A 16,712-nucleotide genomic window follows, 5' to 3' on the forward strand; every position below is an offset into this window, starting at 1 on the left:
CATAATTTATTACAATACAAATACAAACCATTGCATTTAAATATTCTAATCAAATTTATATTCGGCTATGTTTACTTGGAGGTCGAAACGGCTGTTGTTACTAATCCCAGATCATCGGGATTTGCTAGATTATCTCCATGAATCCGAAAACCTCCAAAACTTTTAATTCATAGTAGTGGAAAAGGAGCAATTTTGATTGTTCCGAGGATCTAGGACGCAAGAAAAAGAAAACTGATTCATCTCCCAATGTCTGCACGCTTTAAATGGACATTTTGGAACGGTTTTCATGCCTTGATAGAAAATCGCTGCACGAACAGACCTTCAGAGCATTTAAAGTTATACAATAACAAATATTTTAGTAATAGTAGATGGTACTCAATGAGAAGATCTCTATATTTTTATTCTAAAAAAATTCATATGATAATCAATAGATTATCTGCCATTAATGTGCAGAACTTTGAAAATAAAAGTACATATTTTCTACAATCATTTTAAAAAGAGAAGAAGCAGAAAATAAAAAAAAAATTAAAAAATACTTGTTCTTTAATGATACGGAATGCGTTAATATATACGATACCTAGATAAATTACCGGGAAAAATCTTATTTTATAGATCTTGCAGAGAAACAAATCAGCAGAATTAATTAGCCAATTAATTAAATGTATAAATTAACCGTTTTAGAAACATAACGGATAGCATAAACAATACAAGAGATATATTGAAAGCTGTATTATTCAAAAGAGATATATTATTTAAGAGTTTTATATTTAAAGTTCCTAAATTAACAGAGAGAAAAAACAAATTTCAATAAATTTCGTTTTAAAATGAAAAATATTTTAATCGAATTATGAATAACTTAATTTATAATCATTTGACAACGTTTCTAAATTATATTATTCATTATTTTGTTAGTACAAGCTTCATTATGTCAAAAAATAAAATCGTAAAAATGATGAAAGCGATGATAATGATGATGAAGTTGTTTGAGATACTTACAGAAAGAATGAAACTCCTTACAGAAAGAATGAAAAAATAAAATTTGTAAGAGTTTGCTAAAAGCTCACAGAATTTTCAGAATAAGAGAAGAAGTCGAATTGAGTTAAAGATGAGCTTTTCGAATGGGAAACACTTACAGATAATGGACAGAGAAAATGGATTTTGTTATCAATGTCTCGACTCCATAGGGATTTTCTTCCCCAGTTTGAAATCACGATTCGATTATTTTTGTAAATGATTAACAATTTGTAGAAACATCTGAATCCTTTTCAAATGTAGAAGAATACGGTTGCATTTCTCCGTTGCTATGCATCAATGGATGAAAAGTTAAAGACGTAAAAATAAATTTTAAATACAATTAAGATATTGTTACGAAATTTCCAGGTTCGTTTGGATAGTGGAAGTTATATGGTGTGGCGAACGCTCACTCAGCAGGCGGCAGTAGAAAATAAAACAACGACGTTTATTTACACGAAGGCACACAGGACAGCACAAGGACGACAACTATATACAGCATAGAGAAGACAATTATCTTCAGCCGAGACGTGCACACAACAAGACTCTACTGCAGACAGTAGCGCACAGCTTAGTTCAGCACTAGCTTGACTCCGTCGCTGCTCTGCTAATCTCTGGAAGACTCGCTCTTTACCGTCGATTCCGACTACTACTGGCAGCTGCAGACTGCCTCCTTTTATAGGTCTCAGGAGGCGGGGCTAGAAGCCTCTCAACCAATCAGGAATTTTCGAGGCGTATCTCGGTTCCTAATGGACGGGTCGGGAAAATTCTCGATGTTTCGGGTATAATCTATTTTGGAGCCAAAGTCGCCAAATGGTCGCCAAGTTTATCGGCAAGCTCTGGGACCTCCGACGCGATACCTGGACTCCGTCCAATACAGATGACTGTAAAACAGTCTTTCTGATGATGGAACCAACTATGCTGGGAAGCAGCATCACAGATTCGTAACAATATCCAATCAGAAAATTTATAACGAACTATGTTTTATAACATTGTACTTTATTTAATTAAGAAGAGAAATGCCTATGTTTATTCAGCAAAATCTTAATTCTACATCAATAGGAGTGGACTCCTTGAAACATTCTCTCCACTAAAGATATCATTTTTTCCATGAAATTTTGGATCTTAAGAAAACCCACAAATGCCACAAGTACTCAGATTTTTATTTTCAGAGTCCCGTATATAAGTATTGTATATTTGATACTGTAATAAAGAAGGGTCGTACTTCTGTATAATTACATGGCACTGATGAACAATATATAGAAATTGTGAAATATAGATCTTTCGCAATTTTTTGGCGATTAATCGTACAATACAATGTGTATTTTAGATCCCTTTCTTTTGAAACGATTGAAACCAGAATTTGACACAAACTGCAAATGCAGTCATAAGGTCACATACCAAATACCGTTTACTAAAATCATTGCATTTTTGAGTTATGGAGCTTATATCCATGCAAATATCCATACCAATAGAGGCTCTGAATTTTTTTTGAATTTGATTCAAAACTTGATTAAAATCTATATTTTAGATGCTAAATCTGAGTACCAAATTTTATCTATATAGCGTTTTAAGCTTTCTGGCTATTGTATTCGTTGCATTTGTACAGCCTGACAGGCAAACATCATCTGAAAGGATTTCGCTGAAAATTTGATGAAAATCTACATTGGTGTGCAGACCACATACTAAATTTCATCTGCCCAGCTCAAAGTGCTTTTTAAGTTAACGTGTTCACAGATGGACAGACATAATTCCAACAATGTGTTTTTCGGACGGAATCTTGTGTTCGAATATTTTGATGATTACAATACTTTTTCCTTGTATAATTCGTGAGCGAAAGGTTAAAAATGTATCAGCCAAATCTTAAATAATATTGAAATATTAAGCTCATAAAAGAAAAATACAGAAAATACAACTATAAATAAAAAGAAACATTTCAAATTAAATATCATTAACAAGATATGTTCTTTTAAATCTGAAAGTGTTGTGAAAACAATTTTTGAATCATAACATTTTCAGATGCCGTCTCTAATAAGCATCTTGCGTTTTACAATCATTCTAATTTTATTAAATACATCTTCAATCTGTTGCCACAACTTCACTATCATACTTTTTAGTTGCTACATCTTTATCATTTTTTTTTAGTCCAGTAAACTCAATTCAACGAGTCTTATGCTATAAATTCTAAAACCAGACCTTTTATACAAATTATTATTCAGAAGTTCATTGATCCTTTTAACTAGATCTAGTTCCAAACTTCAGTCTTGACTTGTATAATCAATTTGTTGGCGTTTCGCCACAAAGCCGAAAGCCGAACGAAAATTCAAGAGAAAAATAGACTCGAAATTAAAACAGGAGGAAATATATTAGTTAACATACATAACTAAAATTAATGACGAATTTTTCAGCTACTCCTATGCACGGAATTCAGTATAATTATCACTATAATTAATATTTATCGTATAAAATCCAGACAGTATCAAACCATCGATTTCACTATCACTGTAAAGTCTATTAAATACCAAACTTCCTAATACAATAGACGTTATATTAATTCTGATAGTTTAATCTTAAAATAAATTAATCAGTTTATTCTAAAAAGGATTGATTGTTATTAACTGAATAGTTAATGAAGACCATAATGGAATAAGTTTCATTAACAATCTAATATCGTTTTATTTATTTTTTCAAACTAAGGTACGATATTTATGTATTTTGTTCTATCATAAAGTATTCTGAACCGATTTCTCAGTTTGACATTATGTATAGGAAAAATTGAATGAAAGCTGTAATTTGTAGGAATTTTTTAATAGTCAAATTATTATTTATTATTTTATTTACAGATAAAACTGTACATTTTAATAATTACTTAGCTGTTAGATAAATTAAAGAGCTTTTAGTTAAAATTAAAAAAATTTCATGAGAAATATTAGCAGAAGATTACATATGTTGCATCCGTTTTTCAATCGAATATAAATTTTATACGCTGTTTTCTTTATTGCTGTCAATCATACTCATACTGTTAATTGATATTGATTCCGTGGCTTTTATAATATTCCTGACTAAAAGACAATTGAATATTTCTATTCGAAAAGACTGAAAACGTAGCTTTTTATTCAGCTTTAATTTACAAATACCGTTTTTAAATAAAAAAAAAGAACCTAATAACATCAGACGATAATTTAAAATATGACGAAATAATTACTGTAAAAAAAAACTGTGTAAAGCTGCTTGTAAAATTTTAAATGATGATTCATATAGTCCATTAAAAATGTTTAGGAAATGTGAAAATGTATCATTATAATGAATCATTATCAATGAAATAAATTTTTTCACAAAATCAAACAAATTATATATTATACAATTTATATGAATGTGGAATTCAAATAAATTGTATAATTGTAATAATAATTATATAATCTCATAATTCCAAATAAATTATATATCCTTTATATTTATTAAATTATACATTTAAAATTATTATCCATCATAATAATTTAAAATCATTATAAAATTATTATCCGTAATAATTATATAATTCTATAATTCCAAATAAATTATATATCATTTATATTTATTAAATTATATATTTAAAATTATTATCCAACAAATTCAATAAAAGAATAAGTTGTATAAAGAAAATTAAATAACTAGAATTTAGCTAATACAATTAAACTCCAATACACGGATAAGGACACAATAATTTCTATGTGATAAATAAGTTGACGATATCCTCATTATTTATTTCTATTTCGCTTATTATTATTTATATATTTATTTATCTTTTATTAAAAATTTCCAAATAATTGACTCTAAGTGATAGATAACAGTTATATTTAACTGAATTTTGATAAAAGACTAATATTAAGCACTTATAATAATAAATTCCGTATCAACAAATCAAAATTGTTCTTTCTTACTTTTCGTACAGCAAGAATTATTTATTATAAGTAGAGTTATTTTCGCTTACAAAATTTCTTCAAAATGCGATAACTATTTTTGATTGAATTTACTTACAAAAAAATTCTTGATTTTTTCTTAATCCATTCTTTTAATTAACTTCGAAAACGGGAGAAAATTACTGTAAAATAAAATCTGCAGCCAAATGGAATTTTTTAAAAAATTATCTTGATAAAGAAAATAATCATTTTAAATTGAATTTAATTACAACAATCAATATTTAATGCTTGATTTCCTAAGTTAATTTTGAATCTTGATATGGGTGTCGCAGGAAAATATTTCAGAATCGAAATTCAAAAAATTAGGGGACATAGGGTTTTCGAAACAAAAATAAGTTGTGAATTTCAAAAAATAATAAAACAATAATTTAAAGGAAATAATATTAATCGAATAGAATATTAACTTCTAAATTTCAATGCTAACTAAATATAGCCGTCGATTTTGAGCCGGACATCTTCTCCTTAGTTTTCTTACTCGTTTTTGGACAATGGAATTGAGTGAAAAAAATTTTAATGATTTTACTCCTATATGAAAATGAATAAATTGAGTGCTAGACAGTCCGAATCCCAGTATTCACAAGAAAATTCTGATCATATTTCGATTCATGCATGTTCACTTCTTTTCTTACTCGTTTATAAATTTTAGAATAGCGGAAAAAATTTTGTAGTGGAAGCCCAAACAGAGAGAGAGATGGAAAGAGAGTTAATGAATGAAAACAAGCAGGAATGACCTCTGAAACTTTCAAACACACATCTTTTTAAAAGTATCAGTCTTCCCATTCCCCAGATCACGTAAAAATTTTGGACCTTTTGTAAGGTCGTGTAAGCCTTGATATACTCAGATTCGATTTTCAGAGCCCCGCGCATGAGCTGTTTGTGCTTTGTATTTTAGAGAAGAAAATCGAGCATGCACTGGAAAGACTATTTTGCAACAAATTGAACCCAAAATGTCCTTCATAACTATAATCTTAATAAAAAGAACCAGATATCAAATATCTTTTATCAAAGCTAATTATATTTTAAATATATTTAAACTTAGAATGTATTTTAGCATAATTCCCTATAATGAGTCTATAATTTTATTATCTTATCTGAATTATCACGTTTGTATGCATTTGTGAATGTATAAACAAGCCGACAGACGGTTCATCCTCGAAATTCGATAGGAATCAAAATTTTAAATGCCAAAATTATATATCAAATTTAATCTGTCTAGCTCTTTTCCTATTGTAGTTATTACTTGCAAAGACAAATAAACTTCCTGTGAACATATTTCGAGGAAAATTTGGTCGCGGTGGCCTGGTGGTAAAGTCCCGGCTTCAGAACCGAAGGGTTTTTGGTTCGAGGCCCGATTCCACCGAAGAACTGTCGTGTGAGCGGTTTGTGCACGTTAAATCCATCGGGGGCAAACGCCCTCCCGCTGGTGTGGTATGGAATGCTTGGTGCGGGTACCAGATCAGGCGTCGTCCTCGTCATCTGACCGCTGTTCAAAATTACGGTGTCCGTCCTAAAATAGAGCTAGTGTGGCTTTAAAACAGGACGTTAAGAGTTAAAATAGGAAGTTAACTCAAAACTCGCTGAAAATTTGATAAAAATCTATGACATTCGTTTAAAGACTCATACTTAATTGCTTTCTCTCGAAACTTTTTTTGAGGTTCACACACAAAGAAGACGTAATTTGAAAACCTTTCCGGATTTGGAGATATCTGAAAGTGGATATTCGTCAAAATATCGAAATCAAATCTTTCGACGACCAAAATATTCTTACTTTCTAAACTTGATATACAAAGTTTAAGAATCTTTGATTTAAAGAAAATACTATCCAAAATCAAATCTAGATCTTAATATTCACTCGACTCTTCTCGACAAGTTTTGAATCGCGCAGCTATTCGTTTTTTATTACTTTTTTCTGAACTTTAAGATCACGGAAAAACTTTTGTAGAAGAAGCGTGATGTCGTCAAATAAAGGGGGGCGGGGGAGTCATGAGTGGGAATCCAGTGGGAATGGTGTGTCCTCGAAACTTTCTCGCATATTCTCTAAAAATGTTCTTCCACATTATTAACCATATAATACTTGTGAGCATTAGTTAGAGCTCGTTAAAATTAGTTAGAGCTCGCAAAAATTGATTCATTTTTTTGGGGGGGGGAGGAATTAATCGCTGACATATATGTATTTTGCATTCCTTTGTAATTTGATTGTGCATTTTAACCGATTAGAAACAAAATTTGATATAGAATTACAATTGCAGTGATAAAATCCCACACCAAATTTCATATATTTAAATCATGGTTCTTTTGAGTTACTCCGTTTACATCTTTGTGAAAGTACGTACCAATAAAATATCAACTTCTTAACGGATTTGGTTCTAAATTCGAGACATATTTACATTTCAGATATTAAATATGTGTACCGAATATTATATATTTTACTTCCTTCGTTTTACCATTATAGAGTTCATTTAAATTTGGGTATCCGGACAATCAGATTATTCCATCTGAAGGGATTTCGTTCAAAATTGGTAAGAAATATAAAAATTTGGTGTAGAGACTACGTAGCAAATTTCATCCGTCCAGCTCAAAGCGTTTTAGGACAAGCAAACGTTTTTGTTCATAGAAAAACAGACAAAATGACAGAGGGATAAACGTATTTCTAAAAAGCATTTTTTAGATTCAAAGAGGTATAAGATATAGAAATTCTCAAATTCTCAAGTTCGAATTTTTTGACATTTAAAATATTTTCTCCTTTTATACTTTGTACACTAGAAAATAACAGGAAAAAAGTTAAAGAATCTTACAATTCAATGGAAAAAATGCACAAAATCACGTCTAAATCTCAATACTCACTTGAAAATCCGATCGGCTTTGACCCGCACATTTTCTCCCCGCTCAACAGCAAATAATCCTTGGTGCAGTTCGGACTCTGCTCCAGATCCATCACATTGAAGAGAAACGTCACAGAACACACCGATCTAGACCTCCGGCGCACCGTGTACTTACAATCCACATTCGACCCATACCTGGCCGGAAATCCGGCCGATTTGATGACCGTGAGAGTCCGGCCTGTGGTTAATTCGCACTCCGTCACCTCGGGATCGCCGTCGGTCGAAGAGGCCCAACAGCACCATCCCGCCAAGAACACCAAGAGCAGGGTCGTCGTCCAGAGGAGTGCCATCTTCGTTTCTGGATGCCTAAGATGTGCTCGGGATGGTGATCCGGACTCTCCGTATCGATTGAGTGGAGTTGCCCGGATGCCGGAATCGATAGAATCTAGGGGTCTCGGTTGACGTTGAGTGGGTGAATCTGAACTGGAGAAGTTGGGTTTTGTATCGAGGGGAAGTCGTTGACGGAGTGGTGGGAGGGAAGGAGACGTTTAATTTGGACGGGGAGATTTAGTGGCGGATAAAAAGGGGTTGAGCTTTTGAAAAAATCCGATGCCAGTGATTGAAGATATTGACTAGTCCCACTTTGAGAATTTTTAAGGGACTGTAACCTTGGTTCGTTATATCCGAAAGACTCTCGTAGAAAAAATGGATTGAGCTTTTAGTAAAATAATAAAATATCGTTAAACCATCTTTTATTTTTTATTTGTTTATTTATTTTGCTTATTTTTTATTTATTTATTTATTTTGCTTCATCTTTGACGTTTTCACGATTCTCCGCGTTTTAGATACCCTCTAAGTACGAAAAGAAATTGCGTTTGTCTGTAAGTCTGTCTGTAAAATCAAAGACACAAAAACGCGTGAAATTGAAGTATTAAATTTTATATAGAGCTTTTAAATAAAATTTCATATAAACTTTTCAAGAAATTTGGTTATACGTCAATCGATGTACTCATGAACAAAATAATCCTCTCATATCAGTAACATAATTTAGTATTAACGGTAGAATAATTAGGATTTAATCATAGTAACAATTTATTATTAAGATTAAAAATATACACAGTAAAACCTATTTTTGTGTAATAGATAGGGACCGCAGAAAGAAACCGCACAAAAAATATTTCGAAAAAACATCATAAATAGCTACAAAAAATAATTTTTTACGACATTTTAAAGAAAAAGAATTATGCGGTGAAGGAAGATCACATAAAAAAAAGTCTATCTTAGAAAATCTGTCGAATTTTTACGAAATAACGAGAAAATACTTTCCAAATAAAATAAATAACTAAATTACACATGAAAGAATTTTTTTAATTTAATTTCTTATTTTAAGCATGGAGAAAGTTTCAAAGTGCATATAATTCAATACTACTCGTCATAATCCGAAACGCCCATCTTCTTGTTATGAACTGGTTCAGAAACACTTTCATCGCTTGGAGATATAGAGTCGATTTATTTTTTGGAATACATTATTTATTTTATTGGTGGAATATTGGAATTATTTGACGTGTATGTATGTACACTGAACGAAAACAATACAACGATGTAATAAGGTCAATACCGTTAGAATTCATATACCGCATAAAAATATCTCACATAATAAGTCTCACAAAAATAAAAATATCATTAAAAAAGATCACACAAAAAACAGGTTTGACTCTATGTATTAGATTTTAAACCAAATCACACAAAACTGATTACTGTCCGGCCTATTTATGCTTAAGCGATGAAGAAATAACCAATAGAACAAATTGTGTTATTTCTTCAAAAAAAATTTTGTTATTCTTTACAGACTTTTTAAAATGTAACACTACGTCGAAGACACGAATCGTGGCTCAAGAAGGTAGAAACGCATCTTAATCGAAAGGAATAAATAAAAAAATCTCGAAGTACGGTAAGTAAAAAAAGGAAAAAGAAAACAGAGAATTCTTTTATGAGATAAGCATTGAACATGCAGTCATAATTCCAGAAATTAAAGATGCATCATAGTTTCTTATAATGATATTAAATTTGCCGGTAGACTTTTTTTATTCAACAAAAAAGAAAATAAATCAAGAAATTATTTACTCTGACACGCTAGTCGAAAAAGCGCAGCATAATGCAGGCTACCAAAGAATAACGCATTTCCGCTTAAGTAATTGCATAGGGCCTCTAGGGTGAGAGAGGGCTAAAAGCAAATCAATTAAGATGTTTTATTTTCCTACTTTTCAAATAAATGTCTTGAAAAAAATTAGAAGAATATAAGTTAATATTAACATTTTATCAAGTATATCTGATCTGGTTTAAATATATCTTATCAATAATGTCATAATATCTTATCTATAATACACATCTTATACCATAATATCTTATCTATAATACCCATCTTATACCATAATATCTTATCTATAATATCCATGTTATATCATAATATCTTATCTAGAATACCCAACTTATGCTTATAACCATAATATCTTATTTATAATACTCATCTTGCGCTTATATCATAATATCTTATTTATAATACCCATCTTATACCATAAAATCTTATCTATAATATCCATCTTATACTTATACCATAATATCTTATCTATAATACCCATCTTATGCTTATACCATAATATCTTATCTATAATACCCATCTTATGCTTATACCATAATATCTTATCTATAATATCCATCTTATGCTTATACCATAATATCTTATCTATAATACCTTCTTATACCATAATATCTTACCTATAATATCCACCTTATCCTTAATACCATAATATCTAATCTATAATACCCATCTTATGCTTATACCATAATATCTTACCTATAATATCCACCTTATCCTTAATACCATAATATCTAATATCTAATACCCATCGTATCCATAATCCAGTATGCATACCTGGTCTGGTTCGATTCACTTATGTGTATTCATAAACATCGAAAGTCTACTTCAAAATTAATGTGGAAGAAACACGGATGCCGGCAGTCAGGATAATAATAGATGAACAAAAATACATGTTCGTACAGTTAATAAGATAAAAAATTATTAAATTCAAATAAATAATTAACGATTCAAAAATGTATTGAAATACGAAACTAAATTAAACAATTCATTAAAAGAAGAAACTCTTGATGTGCATTGTTACAAAATATCTCAATTCACCACTGCTGTCAAAAATTGATTTGCTTGGAGTATTTAGTGAAATTAAATTATATGTCAACCCCAGTTTGCAAGAATGCTTCGCCGTTTGCTAGTTGCATATAAAAAATAAGATTGTTGAGAACTGGAAAAGTGAAAATACAAAAATTAAATTATACCATTACAAACAATAAGGAGAATTACAGCAGGGTTGTGAAAACTTTGGAATTATTTGTCGGCTGAGAGAAAAGACTGGCGAGTGAACGATATAAAAAAAAATTTTCAGATGTATACAACAAATTTCCCGATATGCATTCGAAAGTGGGAATTTTTACGAAGAAGTACTGGAGTAAAAATGATGAAATCAGTACCGAAACCAGATTATCTATTCCACAAATTCTCTTCTGGTCAAGATTCAGAAGTTTAATAAAAGAACGAACATGAAAAAGAGAATCTAACTCTTCACACTGCATTTTCTCTAGGGAACAGGATAACGAAAGAAAGGATCTATGAAAAGGTGCTTGATTACTATCCATCTCGGATGAAAGCAGGGCAACACTTTTAGAACTGAAATGATTCCAGGATATAATGAATTGTTCTTTAGAAGGCGCATTTTCAAAGAGGATTTTCAAGAAAGCATTTTGTCTAGATGAAGATTGTGATTTAACTTATAACGTTCAAAAAATTACTTGTTAATTTTCCTTTACAATGGAATTTCAAAAATAATTTTTTAAAAATTTTGTGGGTTTTTTTTAAACTTGATATGCCCGATGCTTTATATCAAAACTAATAAATCCAGTAATCATTTTGCTATTACTGCCAACAAAATATTTTCTAGTATCATAGAGTATAACCTGTAAACGGAATTTCAATTAAAGAAAAACAGAATGAAGAAAAAATTATATAGGGGCTTAGCAAAATTTATATGTGTGTATATGTATTTCCTGACAAAGAACCTCCATGTGTATGTGTGTGTGTGTATGCGTGTTCAGACAAAGAACCGCCTCGTGCATGTGTATTTCTTCTCTCTCTCTCTCTCTCTCTCTCTCTTTCTCTCTCTGGCTCTGTGTGTGTGTGTGTGTGTGTATTTCCAGACAAAGAACCGCTTCGTGTGTGTGTATTTCCTCTCTCTTTCTCACTCTGTCTCTCTCTCTCTCTCTCTCTCTCTCTCTGTGTGTGTGTGTGTGTGTGTGTGTGTGTGTGTGTGTGTGTGTGTGTGTGTGTGTGTGTGTCCAGACAAAGAACCGCCTCGTATTTCCTGACAAAGAACATCCTTTGCCTCTCTCTCTCACACTGTGTATGTGTATGTGTACCACCTAAAACATTTTGTAAAATAAAAACATTCTCTTTTGATAAAAAGCTTTTATTCAAATATAATTTTTACAGAAATATATTTATAGACTCAAATAACATGAATTGCAATTGTTTACTTCATTTCAAGCATTTTCCAAACTAAAAGTATATGCCTATCTCTAACAGTGTAAGAATTAACTAACGGGTCGTGACTAAAGCGAACAAACCGTGTATGAGATTATATTCAGTGGAATTGTTGTACATATATTGACAAAAACAGTAAAGAATATAAATCTTTTACATTGTTTAAAGCATTAACTCTAAATGTATGTCTGTCTCCAATGATTTAGAAATCATATATTTAGTCACAATTAGAAGGTACAGCCTGTATATGTTTCATCTTCAGTGAGATCAGATGTTATACATGTATTGACTCTAGCAATGCAAAATATAAATCTTTACATTATTTAAAGCCTTTTTTTAACTCGAATTCTATGTCTATTTCCAACACTTTAGAAATTAGCTATTTGATCACAAATAGAGTGGCCACGAAAGTATCTTCTGTTGAATCAGATATTGTGCATGCACTGATTCACAAACAGCGAGCAATAAATGAATCTTTACATCACTTCATACTTGAAAGTTTGTAGAATTTTGTATTATATGCGTAGTATATGGTTTTTAATCATGGCCTTTTCCAATTGGAACTGCATATCTGTCTGTAACGACTTAGCCACTGGACCAGGATTAAAGAGTGCACCCATATACTTTAAAATTTTCATAATAATATATATCTTTAACGGCTTAGAAATTAGCTGCTGGATCTCGATTAAAGAGTACAAGTACATACTATAAAAATTGTAAAATAATGTCTATCTTTAACTACTTAGAAATTAGCTACAGGCCATGATTAAAAACCATATACTACGCATATAATACAAAATTCTACAAACTTTCAAGTATGAAATTTACAAAGGAGTTAAGTTAAAGTCAAAAAGGCTAGAAACAGTACCTGCTTTAATATTTAGGCGTCCCCTTCACCTAAGATTCCTGAGACAGATAATAAAATTGTAACTCGGGGGAAACGATCTTTGAAAAATTCGTTCCTCGTAATTGGAAGGCAGTAATTATCCATTACCCTGCAGAGCCCAAAATCAGATGCCATTCGGTATTTGAAGATTTCGTTAAATGAAAATTTCAGCCAGGAAAATTGTCATATCCCATTTTGTAGATGATTGCGCAGTGCATACTCAGGAGGCACAATTTGGTAATGATGTCTTTAAAATGATAGAGATTAGAATTAGATGAAGAATTCATTTAATTTTGGAAGCTAATGGGATCATTTAGTTTGGTTCCAAATTATGGAAATGTATCGGAAATTAAACTTGTTGGCTTAATTAATGTGTCTCTAATTATTAATTTCGCACATTCGAACAGAAGGTAATGCAGTCGTCGAAAAATTTCAAAATAGAGAATTGGAGATATTCGAACTCTTCAGATCTGCATTAGTCCAACAAACACTTTCTAGTATTAGTGTGTCCCATAAGTTTCTTTCCTATTTCTAATATGAAATGGATACACAATATTTACTGTTTAAGATATTATTAATTTTGTTATATAAGAATCCTTTTGCTGTATTACTACAGGAAGCCTCATTATGGCTTCTTTCCAAAATTGTTGTGTTTTGGACAAGAAATAATCTTCGTGGTGCGCTTTTATTTCGCTGCTGATTTAAAAAGCTTATCTCAAAGGGAATTTTTTTAAGGACGGATAGAAGTAATAATCAGATGGAGCGAGATCTGGAGAGTATGCAGGATGCAGTAAAATATCTGTGAGAGTTCTTCTCTTAAGACTAATGCAATATGCGGCTCACGTTGTTATGATGAAAAACAACGCTTCATCGGTTCATTAATTCTAGACGTGTTTTTTTTTTTTTTTTTTTTTTTTTTGCTATGGCAGTTTTCAGTTGATTACAGTAATTCGTAGAATTTATTGTTTCACTTTGAGGAAGGAGCTCGTGGAAAATGACGCCTTTCCAATCCTGACAAAAGAACTTTTTTTGGGGTGTAGTCCCGGCTTTGCGACAATTGAAGTCCTTACACCAAGTGCATTTTCTATGCACATTTTTCACCTTTGCACTGTAACCTTTTTTGAAACAATAAAGCATAACATGCAGTAAGCATCGCCTTTCGCTACCCATGTTTAACGCTGCAGATGAAAGTCTTATAAGAGATTGTAGCACAAACGAAACGTACTGTAAAAGAGCTCTGGTACGACTGAAACCGATGACAAGGACGGCTAAGCATAAGCCTGCATGTTTGCACAAGCAGAGCCAGATAAGACCATTCACAGCGCAATGAGAAAGAAACTTTTGGGACTCCCTAATTTTATGTCTGTCTGTTTGTGAACGTGATAACTCAAATGCACTTTGAGAAAGACAGGTGAAATTTGGTATGTAGTCTTTAATCTAAATTTGTAGATTTCTATCAAATTTTGAGCGAGATCCATTCACTGGAAATTTGTTTGTTTGGCTTTTCAAATACAATCGAATACGTTAGCTATAAAATTTAAATAGCAACACAAATAAAATTTGGTACAGTTTTTTGCACTTCTTTCACATTTTGTATCATCCGAAAAAAAGGTTGACCGTCTATCTGTTTGTACCATCGAATGCAGGTAATAGCAATAATTCAGAATTGACTTAGAAAACGGTATTATTTAAATTTTTGACATCTAAAATGTTGATTACTTTTTAAAATTTGAATCGAAAGATTAACCGTCTGTCGGTCTATTCTTTCACGTGCATATAAATAAGAGAACTGGAAAACATAATGGTTTAAATAAATGAAATTTTGCATGTGATCTTGTTACTAAAATTGTAGCTCTGTGTATTACGTTGGTTTCTATCAGTCAGAAGAAGAAAAAAAATGCTTTTTTTCTGCGATGTACAAAACACGCATGCGCAGAAGTCTGAAAATAAAAATTTAAGTCTTCCACACTTTCTCGGGCTTACCAAGTTCCACACTTTTATACGGGGTGAAGGAGGCATAATAATAGACAGCGAGTTCGAAAGTTTTGGAAAAATCGCTCCTGTTGATTTTTACTTTCTCATATATGTAGCATAAAGAAATTATAATAATCATCCAAAAATTCGAAGAGATTTTGACGAATCTCCATGTTTTAAACTTCTCTGAGTTCGAAAAATCCATTTTTAGCCGCCTGTCTTTCTGTCACAAAGATAATTCAAAAAAGGTTTGATCTAGACGGTTGAAATTTAGTATATGGTCTTTACACCAACTTTACAAATTTCTGTCAAATTTTGAGTAAAATATATTCAGAGGATGTCCGTCTGTTCGGCAGTAACCTATCAAATTTTGAGCCAAATTCAACAATGGGTTCACTATCTGTTGGCCTGTACTTTCAGAAACATGTTAACTCTATAATTCAAAAACTCAATGGCTTAAATATATCAAATTTGATATGAGATTTTGTGACTTCAAGTGCAGTTTTTTTGCAAAATTTTTGTATCAACCGGGTGAGACAAAATGCCAGAACATAAATCTAATCTTTGGATACTCTTAATGCATACCAGGGTGTAACGTTCACCATTTCCCTCACCTGATAATTGGCATTCCGGTCATATGTAACATCATCTGTTACCATACACATGGTTAAGTGCCTCCGGCTGCCAGGTGGGGGATCCTATTCGTAAGTAGAGTTATTGTGTCTCGTCATTTGTTGGATCCAGATAAAAAAAAAAACCACATGTGTGTGTTTCGTTGTTTCAGGGAGATCCATCATATCTTCAAGGGAGAAAAACGTCAAAAATCCCAGATGTTAAATTTTTTTCTATTATTAATGGACTCCTTACATCAATCTCCATCAACCGTTATCATTAAGTGTCGAAGTCAGCTGCACTTTAGCCGCTGTTAGCGGTGAATTGAATATAATTAACATGTGTTTGGGAAGGGTCAGCTGCAAAGATGAATCATTAATAGACATTCCCACGATCGACTCGAGACCATTGAGGAAGTATTGCTGAACGCCTATTGGGTGATAAGGAGCTCAAGTTCACCAATGAGAAAATGAGAGGCTGAGATTTGACTGAAATAAAATGCAGTATTTTTGAAGAGGAAGGGAAGAGCAAGGAGAGAAGGAGAAGTCGGAGAGACGTCAGTGTTCGAAGGTGTTCTTGATTTTGTGAGAAGTTCCGTGTGATTTGGGCTTCGGTCCACCCAATAAAGATCGGTGAATTTCTGCAGTTACTCCTGGAGTAGCCGTTTGAACTAAACGGTTTTGTGTGTGTGTGTGTGTGTGTGTGTATGTGTGTGTGTGTGTGTGTGTGTGTGTGAGTGTGTGTGTGTATTAGGTGTGTGGGTGTGCGTGTAAGCATTATTCCCCGAATTGATCGAGAAACTATTTCATGATTAACTTTCAACTGTTTGAATTTTGTAA

The 16,712-nt window shown here is 31.9% G+C and overlaps 1 protein-coding gene across 1 annotated transcript in view; it reads right to left on the minus strand.

Moving 5' to 3' along the window:
• Nucleotides 1-15,926, minus strand: part of LOC129975323 (cubilin homolog) — a 34,559-nt gene extending 18,633 nt beyond the window's left edge. Inside the window, exons 1-2 of the mRNA XM_056088386.1 lie at nucleotides 15,847-15,926; nucleotides 7,815-8,275 (exon numbers count right to left, since the gene is read on the minus strand). Coding sequence (XP_055944361.1) covers nucleotides 7,815-8,275; nucleotides 15,847-15,926 — 541 coding nt within the window. The remainder of the gene's footprint in view (nucleotides 1-7,814; nucleotides 8,276-15,846) is intronic.
• Between the last annotated feature and the right edge of the window lie 786 nt (nucleotides 15,927-16,712).

The sequence above is a fragment of the Argiope bruennichi genome, chromosome 7 (genome assembly GCF_947563725.1).
Source record: "Argiope bruennichi chromosome 7, qqArgBrue1.1, whole genome shotgun sequence".
NCBI classification, from domain to species: Eukaryota; Metazoa; Arthropoda; class Arachnida; order Araneae; family Araneidae; genus Argiope; species Argiope bruennichi.